The sequence below is a fragment of the Cottoperca gobio genome, chromosome 9 (genome assembly GCF_900634415.1).
Source record: "Cottoperca gobio chromosome 9, fCotGob3.1, whole genome shotgun sequence".
NCBI lineage: Eukaryota > Metazoa > Chordata > Actinopteri > Perciformes > Bovichtidae > Cottoperca > Cottoperca gobio.
The window spans coordinates 10,388,763-10,399,852 of NC_041363.1; the positions used below are offsets into that span (position 1 = coordinate 10,388,763).

Below are 11,090 nucleotides of genomic sequence, written 5' to 3' on the forward strand. Positions count from 1 at the left end.
TATTAACAGCATGAACAGAGCAAATTAATTTGTGCGTTTTATTTGTAGGAGCAATTCATACAAAAATCGTTATATATAAATATAGGCATTTTAGAGCAGCAACACAGTTTATGGTGTGTATCTTCTTAAGTAGTGTGTATTGTGCTTTATCTTAAGAAAACAATTATTAAAGCATACATTTGAATTAGTCTTGCCAGGCAAAAATACCCATTTTATTTCCTACAAGCCAGTTCAGAACCTCAGTGACCAAACGACAGTATCTCAAGTAATCTTCATATCATGCATAAACCACCTGCCAGGTTTACCACCCACACCGTGTTCTCAGTCTGAAACACTGTAAGCCCTTTCAAGATGCTTTATTTTTACTGTCCAAGCAGATATATGTTTGTTGAGGGTATGGGTTTCAGTTCACAGGGCAGAGAAAGTTGATCCTGTTCAGTCAGTAAGTGATAGGGTATTCTTCTTTTGTCTTTCTCTAGGCTGACGATGTAGGACCAAGTTCCTGTATTCTGCGGCGCAGTTCCATGGAGTCCAACAGAGGGCCAGACTGGGGTTCCTGTAGGTAAACAGATAGACTCCTGCAAAACAGAAGGCATATACCAACAAGAATGAGAGTTAGATCACAACATAGTAAATGTGCTCTGCCTAAAGTAGCAATATACTGATTAAACTAATAGGGGCAAATGTATTTTCTTTGAAAAATATCCTGCTCAGACGTAGTATCTTAAATTCACAGCACATATTCAGATTGTATCTAAATCCAACTGTGACAGACTCCAGTTCATGTGGATCCAGAATGCATCTCAAATGCATTTTGAGTAACCAGTTGTGATCAGATTTTATCCTTCCTGTTTATATTTGAGTTTATATGAAAAAAGATGTGTCCTATGCTAAAGAGAAAAAAATGCACATTTGCGCAAGACCATCTTGACTAAACAGCTAGAGAAAATGATAGCTGCCCTTATGTGATGCATTTCCCCAGGTGCAAGGTTCTTATTGCATTATTGATGCAATCTTAAAGTTGTGTAACTCTATTACCTAAGTAAAGTATATGTGTGAGTTCATATATTACCTAGTGATGACATTTTCCCTGCATACCAACAACATTATGCATTACTAGCTGCTTCATCAATTTGCTGTAATTAAAAATGCAAAACCTTGTCTGAGATCTTTAGAAAAAGGCAAGTCAACAGTCTTTGTGTGATTTGTCTTGCTATGTGCACTTAAAGTTGGGCAAAATAAGCTCTAGTGTGGTTAGGGATGTATCTGCGTTCTCCCCACTCTTGACAGAACATGGATTGTGGCTACATTTAAATCCCACTACCCCACACTATTCCCTCATGTAGTTAGAGCTGTGCACGTGTAACAAGGTCACCCAAGATTCATTTTTGTAAACAGGGGTGATGTGTGCACATACTGTATGACATACTGCACACTATAAACCACAAACTAAGCAAACCAGAATAAGTGTCTTACTCTACTGAGGGTTGTGGGGTGAAGCTCCAAGTCTTTTCCCAACAAGCTGCTGCCTCTCTTCTCCTGCCAAGCCTCCACAGCACCTCACCACACCACAGCCCTGCACCGGCACACTCTGAGACAGCACACACAGCATGACTACATGTTCTAACAAAAGGACCACGCAAACAAAGTACATATTCACTACAGTCCTACGGTACACTCATGTAAAATCGTAGGTCTGTAGCCTCAGAGACAAGATGTGAAGATTGTCGTTAAACGTTTACATGTATTAACCATGTGCTCCCATCATTTTCTTTTACAGTAATACTTCACCCACAAAATGACCATTTGTGTATCATTCCATGTTATCTTGAATTCTTGAAGACAGAACATTACACAGACATTTTTTACAGACAAACACTGAACACGCTGAAGTCCATAATGCTCAAGTATAGACCTAAAGTGCACATGGCTGACCTTAACTTGCTCTGCCCTAGTGCAATAGCATTAATCCTGTGTCAAAAATAGCTTCAAGCCCTGCTGTCTATATCATTAAGTTACAACGATGGCATGTATACCTGGTAATGCCTGCATGCTGAGCTGTAGGTCTCTGAGTGCCTCTCTCAGTTGGTCTGTTTGGGTGAAGCTGATGCCCCTACCAGCTAGTGAAAGCCCCTTCAGCCTCTGGAGGATACACAGATCAGTTCCCTGCTTGCCAACAACATCTGCACTGGGAATCTGTGGTTGTAAACCTGTAATTGAACAACAGATCAACAGAATAAAATGTAACAGCAGCAGGAGGGTGTGTAAAAAGGACCATTTCTATGCAGAGTATCAAAAAAGTACTCACCTCTCTTTTTAAAGCGCACCTTCACCAGCAGGTTGAAACACCTGTTAATGCAGAGTACAATCGTATGTGTTTGTTTATAATCTCAAAAGATGATGACAGAAATAAAGCTAATTTCATTTTACAGACCTTGTGTAGTGAGTCACAGCTGGTTTCCAGTCCTTCAGGTGAGTGTAGCAGTGACCCTGGAGGAGGTAGGCCGCCCCGGCCCAGAGCAGCATCCGCACCTTCTCATCTTCACCCCCTGCACTCAGAGCCTTGGTCTCAGCCTCACACTCCTCCTCTGGCTCTTCCAACACCACTTTCTCTGGCAGCAGCTCCAGCGTTGTAGTGATGACTTCATCGCACAGCGCCATGCAATCAGCGGGCCGTCGGGCCATGAGCAAGGCAGCGCCAGCCTGTAGGTAAAGCTCGGGCAACCTGGGGAGGGGAGGGCCCTCAGCGTGCACCTGAGACAGAGACATGAAGCAAACAGTTGATAAAGTATTCTTCCCTGGGGCAAATACATTATGACCTCTCACAAATGAGCTTATAGCATGTATATAGTATATATATTATTGTTAAATTATGCTGTGTCGATCAGCCTTACTCCATGTTGATCTTCTGAGTGAAGAGCAGCCAGCAGGTCCAAATAATATTCCACACCCTCTGACAGCCTGAAGAAAAAGCGTCCTATTAAACAACTTCAATGTGCACTATGTGTCTACTATTACTCTCATCCCCATCTACGCTTTCTGGTTTTTAGCAGGGGTCAGGTGCCAGTAAAAGACAGTGCTGGTCTTCTCACCTCCCATGGAGCACACAATTGAGGGCCAGATTGTGAAGGACAGAGAGGGCAGAGGGAACTGAGAGCAGGCTGCTCAGTGATCGGCTGCAAAGCAGTAAGGACGGGGAGAGGAGATGAGTACCAGCCAGAGCGGGCTCTGTGGCAGAGGGCAACGTCAGAGTCTGTGGGACAAAAGTTTCACGTTTCAGTACGCAGGTCTACATTTACGTGAATGTGTCCCAAATTAACTTCTTGGCTCACCTGCTAAGGCTATTCTACTACAACAAAGGCAGACACATTTTAACAATAAAATAATGTATCTACGTCTACAAGACAAACATTTAGACATATTTGACAGGCATTAGGCATCTTTGCCTTGCTTTCCCTGTATGTACTGATTGCTTGTGCTACTCACAGAGTGCAGCAAACGAAGAGCTTGTATCTCAGCCTGTGTGTTGCCAAGCTGTCTGTAAATAAGCATGCTCTGGTACAGAGCACACACACACTGGGAATCTGTTTCAAGTGCCTTCCTGTAACACTGCAATGCCATCTGAGGGCGGCTCTGGAGAAAAATGCAAACACATACACACACTCACTGCAGGCAAAGGTTTAAACCTGTTATGCATATACATGCTATTTTTTTGTTTTTCGTTCTGTTTGTTTAGACTCTGTCTGCATGTGTACCATGTGGGCCAGGCAAGAGCCTGAGAGGAGGTGTGTGTATGCTATTAGAGTTCTGGGAGCAGGCAAGGAGAAAGCTGACTGCAGACCAGACAGCGCTTCTGAACTCCGACCCTCACTCAATCTTTCGGCACCTTAATGAAACATACAGAGGACAGCAAAACACGGCATTAATTACTACCCGACACGACGAGTCAGATAATATTTTACTCAGTACTACGACTGCCTCATATTCTCTGTCGGTGTCACCCGTGCATTTAGAAAGCAGAGAGTAGAATTAAAAACATTACCTATTTTCTTAAGCTTTACTTAATATGTAAGTAATGGTCACAGCAAACTGTATCTCCTCTTTAAATATGCGTTAACAAAAAGCATGAATGCTGCTGACCTTGGGCAATCAAAGTACAGATCTGCAATAATTCAACAAGCCTTCTTGGGTCCATCACCAGTAGAGGAATGTCAGAGGACTTTCCCCTTGGCTCTCTCCTCCCCTCATCCCACACTCCGGTAGAGAGTGTCTCAAACACAGAGAACAGCTCATCCTGCATAAGAGTAAAAAATACAGTATAGTTACACAAAACCCCCAAGCAGTTGGGGACTGGACACTGTAACTGGCATGCTGGCAAATATACATTTGAAAGATTAGAATCATTATATACCTTGTTTTCTGTGTCTGTTCTTGTGTATACAAATACATATATCATACACTATATACCTCATTAGCCCAAACAAACAAACTGAATGAGTCGATGCAGCCGAGTTCCTTTAACCACACAAAACAAGTGAGGAGGGAACACACTCTGGATTGTACCTGAAATTCCTGTATAGTTTTCAGCTGGCAGGTGGACAGCCATATTGCCCACTGCAGACAGAGGAGGGACAGCACACAGGGAGTCAAAGCTGTGTTTCCCACTGATTTGAGAACCGTTCTCCAAAACCCAGTAGGGTCTGAAGCAACAGGGTCGTCCCCTGTCATCTGTAGAACTGTGGGGAACAAGAGCAGGCTGTTAAAGTCAGATCAGATCATTCAAACTAATATAAAACTAAATGTATGGCATAAGTTCCTGTGTCATCTACATCTGTAATCATTTCACAGCATACGCCTACCTCTCTCTGTGGCTTGTTGGAGGAGCAGCTGAGCTTCTGAGAATTGAGACTGAGCCATGGAGCACACACAGGCATTGTACACCACTGTCAGCTCCAACTGTGTGTGATCTGCAAGAGGAGGGATACCTGCAGGAGAATGACACAGGGAAAGGAAGGAAGGGGGATGGATATGCATAAAGGTAACAGTTGAGCTCTCTGCAATAACAAATTAGACCTGGTGGTCACATGAGTTCCTGACCAACTCTGAGTATGGTTACATCCACGCATGTATGTGACCATTATGAAGCACATGGGGCACCTTGGATTTTCCTTAAAAGTTTGTTAAACTCAGAGGAACACAATCGCAGATGGGTTTGGTTCTGGCTCGGGTGTCGGCTCAAGGCATCGCCTCCTTCTTGCTGCTGTAACAATGAAGTGAAAGCAAAGTTAAATTACATTTACGTAAATACAAATTAAAGGTACTCCTAATTTACTTGAGAGTATTTAGATTTAGACACTATAATTTAGAGGGAAATACTCCACACCATCTATTAGATATAGTTTTAAGTTACGTATCAAAAAAGATTTTATACATAAAACCTATGATCAGTTTTTAATGATGAATGCAGATTACATTAAACAAAAGTATATACATTTGTTAAAATCAGCTACAACTCAGCCAGCTACAACATTAAAATGCTGCTCACATGTTAATACATCTGTAATAATAATAATAATGCAATAATATTCATAAAGAGGAGCCATTCTGAAAAATAACTACTCTTACTTTTGATATGCACCGTTAAACCTTTACATGCAGGACTGTGTGGTATCGCCATATTTAACATTTAGCTTAATATTAAAACTAATGTATGCTTACTCTGCCTCTACTTATTTTTTTGTTCAGCTAAAATAATAAGCATCAAACATAAAGAGTGGAAGACAGTCTGTTAATGGAGATTTCACAAGAAAAGATAGTATTCTGCAACATGTTATTAGATACCAGAAGTACGTACTGGTTTTTAGCTCTCCAAATCTTTTCTCAAGCATAAAGAGTTATATAACGCTAAATTAACGTTACAGTATTTACTGTTGTACAGGCTTAATGTTAAAAGACGAGCCACATTACTTCCTACCTTCCATTTGTTTACTAACTCGTTGTTTTCCTGGATCCATATATCTAATAAAGAATGTGTTTGATACATTTTATTAGACATTACATCGCTTTGTGTTTTGTTTGAACTTTCCCTCGTTTGTCAAAGGAGAACTAACACAGGAAGTAAACATTAGTGAGTTTTTACATTGGGCTGTGCTGCCCCCTGTGGACAAACCAGGAAGTGACACCTGCAGTCTGCTAACTGTCCAGCAGGTGGTGCTGTGACAGAGCCAAGATCCCTTATGTTCTGGAAACTTCAATTTAAGATTGTTTTTTTTTATAGCCATGAAACTGTAAAGTTCTTCTGCTGTTTATGTTTGGTCGTTAGCTTTATGAGCAACATAATAAGTATGCAGACACACTCATAATTGCACACCCTTTATGTATTCAGTTCAGTATTCATACGACAGGTCTAAAGCAAGTGAACACAAGCCAGGGCCGTAATTGTATTACTGCTGAGTCATCCTTGAGACTGCCAGGATGGTCATTTTTCTAGTTGTCCCTCCCAAGGTGACTCCCTCTTTTCCCACCTATTTCCACTCCTCTCCTTTCATCCATATATTATCCCTCTATCAGTGCATCATCTTGTTCCCTGTAGTCTGCAACCTCCTCCGCTTCATCACAATCTCCCTGCTCCTTGTTTCTTTCATTATCTCAAATCACAGAAAGCTCTAAATATACCACCATGGAAAAAACAAGGGACATCCACTGCTCCACAATATACACTCACACACTTGCAGCTGCATAGGCATGCACACACAAACATACACTACAGATCTCTTTCAGTCTGGTTCCACTCATATTTCCTCCCCTGTGGGGTTTCACTTTTTTGTGGCATTTTCCTCTGAATCGATCCTGCTATTTTCCATCTCTCTCTCTCTCTCTCTCTCTCTCTCTCTCTCTCTCTCTCTCTCTCTCTCTCTCTCTCTCTCTCTCTCTCTCTCTCCAGCCATCCCTTCAATGACAAGGTCATTACATGGCAGAAGCCTCCCGCTTCATTTTTTCTACTGTCCTTCTGCCAATGTCATTCACATGGCAAGATTTCATACTTTCATGAAAAAGGTTTGTAAAAAAAACATTACTGCGACAAATCTACCCATGGCAGCATTAAAGTGCAGATTGTGTTACATTTGAAAAACCAACAAAAGAAGAAATCTGTTGATTTTGCCGGATTTAACAGCTCCCCAACAGTTTAATACTTTTCTTAATACAAATAAAGTCACCGGTGATAAAACCCAAAATGTGTCCATGTTTTTTTTCTAATGCAGCTATTTTCTGACACAAAATGATAAAATATGAGTCTTTTTTTCTGTTGACTCACAGTTGATTCAAATAACAAGGTATTGAGAAACCTGAGCTATGTTGAACACAAGAGCCTCTTAACATCACAACTAAATTCTGCCCGCTCTGCTCCATTATCCTCATCAATAAAACATGAAGCTATAGTCAAGGCAGGGGATGCATGTTATTTATGTCCTGCATGACCCTCAGCCACCTCCACCTTATCGTGGTGGAGAGGTTTGTGTGTCCCTATGAACCTGAGAGCTGTGTTGTCTGGAGCCTAGTGCTCCTGGTAGGGTCTCCCAAGGCAAATTGGTCTCAGACGAGGGGCCAGACTAAGAATGGTTCAAAAACGATTTCATGAAAAAAAGGGAAAGGAAAGGAGAGACCCTGCCCGGAGGAAGCCCGGGGCCCCCGTCTGGAGCCAGGCCCAGAGGGAGGGCCCGACAGCGAGCGCCTGGTGGCCGGGTTTGCCACGGAGCCCGGTCGGGCACAGCCCGAAGAAGCTACGTGGTGCCTCCCAACTATCCATCCTGTGGGCCCACCACTCATGGGAAAAACCGCTGGGGTCGGGTGCGCTGTCACACGGGTGGCAGCTGATGGTTAGGGACCTCGACGGACCAGACCCGGGCAGCAGAGGCTGGCTCTGGGGACGTGGAACGTCACCTCTCTGTGGGGGAAGGAGCCGGAACTAGTGCGGGAGGTGGATCGCTACCAGTTGGATCTGGTGGGGCTTACCTCCACGCACAGTCTTGGCTCTGGAACCGTACTCCTGGATAGGGGTTGGACTCTATTTGTTTGTGCCTATGCCCCAAACCGCAGTTCTGAGTATTCGGCCTTCTTGGAGACCCTGAATGGAGCCCTGCAGGGGGCTCCAGTAGGGGACACCGTAGTCTTGCTGGGATACTTCAACGCACACGTGGGAAACGATGGAGACACATGGAGAGGCGTGATTGGGAGGAAGGGCCTCCCTGATCTAAACCCGAACGGTCGTTTGTTGTTAGACTTCTGTGCTAGTCATGGAATGGCCATAACAAACACCATGTTCGAACATAAGGATGCTCATAAGTGCACTGTGGTACCAGAGCACCCTAAGCCAAAGGTCAATGATCGATTTTGTAATCGTATCATCTGATCTGAGGCCGCATGTTTTGGACACTCGGGTGAAGAGAGGGGCGGAGCTGTCGACTGATCACCATCTGGTGGTAAGTTGGATCAAGGGGTGGGGGAAGACTCTGGACAGACCTGGCAAACCCAAACGGGTAGTGCGGGTGAACTGGGAACGTCTGGAGGAAGCCCCTGTCCTGGGGATCTTTAACTCACACCTCTGGTGGAGCTTTTCAGACATCCCTATGGAGGTTGGGGGCATTGAACCTGAGTGGGCGATGTTCAAAACCTCTATTGCTGAAGCTGCGGTGATGAGCTGTGGTCTCAAGGTCTTAGGTGCCTCAAGGGGCGGTAACCCTCGAACACCGTGGTGGACCCCGGTGGTCAGGGAAGCCGTCCGACTGAAGAAGGAGTCCTTCCGGGTTATGTTATCCGGGAGGACTCCGGAAACAGTTGCAGGGTATCGAAGGACTAGAAGGGCGGCAGCTTCTGCCGTGTCAGAGGTAAAGCAGCGGGTGTGGGAGAAGTTCGGAGAAGCTATGGAGAAGGACTTTCGGTCGGCACCAAGGTGCTTCTGGAAAACCATCCGGCACCTCAGGAGGGGGAAGCGAGGAACCATCCAAGCTGTGTACAGCAAGGGTGGGACCCTGCTGACTTCAACTGAGGAAGTTATCGGCCGGTGGAAGGAGCACTTTGAAGGAACTCCTGAATCCGACTAACACGCCCTCTATGGTAGAGGCAGAGCTGGAAGCTGATGGGGGATCATCGTCAATTTCCCTGATGGAAGTCACTGAGGTAGTCAAACAACTCCACAGTGGCAAAGCCGCGGGGTTGATGAGATCCGTCCAGAAATTCTGAAGGCTTTGGGTGTTGAGGAGCTGTCTTGGTTGACATGCCTCATCAACATTGCGTGGAAGTCTGGGACAGTGCCTAGGGGTTGGCAGACCGGGGTGGTGGTTCCCCTATTTAAAAAGGGGGACCAGAGAGTGTGTGCCTACAGGGGAATCACACTTCTCAGCCTCCCTGGTAAAGTCTACTCCAAGGTACTGGAAAGGAGGGTTCGGCCGGTAGTCGAACCTCTGATTGAAGAGGAACAATGCGGATTCCGTCCTGGTCGTGGAACAACAGACCAACTCTTTACTCTTGCAAGGATCCTGGAGGGGGCCTGGGAGTACGCCCATCCGATCTACATGTGTTTTGTGGATCTGGAGAAGGCGTATGACCGGGTCCCCCGGGTGATACTGTGGGAGGTGCTGTGGGAGTATGGGGTGAGGGGGTCACTTTGAGGGCCATCCAATCTCTGTACGCCCAAAGCGAGAGTTGTGTCCGGATACTCGGCAGTAAGTCGGACTCGTTTCCAGTGAATGTTGGCCTCCGCCAGGGCTGCGCTTTATCACCAATCCTGTTTGTGATTTTCATGGATAGGATATCGAGGGGTAGTCGTGGAGGAGAGGGGTTGCAGTTCAGTGACCTGAGGATCTCATCGCTGCTCTTTGCAGATGATGTGGTCCTTTTGGCATCATCGGTCTGTGACCTTCAACAGTCACTGGATCGGTTCGCAGCCGAGTGTGCAGCGGTTGGGATGAGGATCAGCACCTCTAAATCTGAGGCCATGGCTCTCAGCAGGAAACTGGTGGATTGCCTACTCCGGGTAGGGAACAAGCGATTACCCCAAGTGAAGGAGTTCAAGTACCTCGGGGTCTTGTTCGCGAGTGAGGGGACGATGGAGTGAGAGATTGGCCGGAGAATCGGAGCAGCGGCGGCGGTATTACAGTCACTTTACCGCACCGTTGTGACGAAAAGAGAGCTGAGCCAGAAGGCAAAGCTCTCAATATACCGGTCGATCTTCGTTCCTACCCTCACCTATGGTCATGAAGGCTGGGTCATGACCGAAAGAACGATGTCACGGGTACAAGCGGCCAAAATGGGTTTTCTCAGATGAGTGGCTGGCGTCTCCCTTAGAGATAGGGTGAGAAGCTCAGCCATCCGTGAGAGACTCAGGAGTAGAGCCGCTGCTCCTTTGCGTTGAAAGGAGCCAGTTGAGGTGGTTCGGGCATCTAGTAAGGATGCCACCTGGGCGCCTCCCTAGGGAGGTGTTCCAGGCACGTCCAGCTGGGAGGAGACCCCGGGGAAGACCCAGGACTTGGTGGAGAGATTATATCTCCTCACTGGCCTGGGAACGCCTCAGGATCCCCCAGTCGGAGCTGGAGGATGTGGTCCGGAAAAGGGAAGATTGGGGTTCCTTACTGGAGCTGCTGCCCCCGCAACCCGATCCCGGATAAGCGGTAGACGATGGATGGATGACCCTCAGCCCCCCTGAACATGTGAGATTTAATGCAAAACACGCTCTGACACTTTGTGTTTCACAAATAGCAAAATGTTGCACAATATGCATTTTAATACTCTTAAGAAAAAGGATGATAAACTGTAATGGGTTTCAAAATAAGATATAAGGACCTTAAACAGACACGGTTGCTGGAGAACAGGCTAAGGGCCTTTGGTGTGACCCAGTTCCCAGGGTGTCATTGGGCTGACACACATGTTCACAGGGACAGAGAGGCTGATACAGAGAAATGACTGTGCCCACATACATCTCAAGTGATACACAGTTCTCCCTGCTCCTTTAAGGCAGTGTAAACTCACCCACCCTATGTTTGAGTAATCAATAAGTTCTGTATGTGCTCTTCAGAACCGGTCCTCTTCTCAGA

General features: G+C 45.7%; 1 protein-coding gene across 2 annotated transcripts; it reads right to left on the bottom strand.

The window, feature by feature from the left end:
• Window positions 1–184: 184 nt before the first annotated feature.
• On the bottom strand, window positions 185–6,086 carry fancg (FA complementation group G). 2 transcript variants are annotated; one of them, XM_029439980.1, is made up of 14 exons: window positions 5,975–6,086; window positions 5,158–5,260; window positions 4,860–4,985; window positions 4,564–4,736; window positions 4,141–4,294; window positions 3,756–3,886; window positions 3,487–3,633; window positions 3,093–3,253; window positions 2,895–2,961; window positions 2,435–2,754; window positions 2,328–2,349; window positions 2,037–2,142; window positions 1,477–1,591; window positions 185–578 (listed from the first exon to the last, which is right to left on the bottom strand). In XM_029439980.1, exons 1-14 carry the CDS (start codon window positions 6,053–6,055, stop codon window positions 476–478), a joined length of 1,809 nt encoding a protein of 602 aa, XP_029295840.1. In that variant the 5' UTR covers window positions 6,056–6,086; the 3' UTR covers window positions 185–475. The 2 variants fall into 2 exon arrangements, with proteins under 2 accessions (XP_029295840.1, XP_029295839.1); XM_029439979.1 differs by having other exon boundaries at window positions 2,037–2,210; window positions 2,309–2,349.
• Window positions 6,087–11,090: the final 5,004 nt, after the last annotated feature.

Coding starts and splice junctions, on each gene's coding strand:
- fancg (XM_029439979.1), bottom strand. CDS start 6,055: ATGTCTAATAAAATGTATCAAACACATTCTTTATTAGATATATGGATC. Junction 2,962..3,092: donor AATTGTGTGCTCCATGGGAG/GTGAGAAGACCA, acceptor CTTTTTCTTCAG/GCTGTCAGAGGGTGTGGAAT. Junction 2,755..2,894: donor ACTCAGAAGATCAACATGGA/GTAAGGCTGATC, acceptor TCTCTGTCTCAG/GTGCACGCTGAGGGCCCTCC.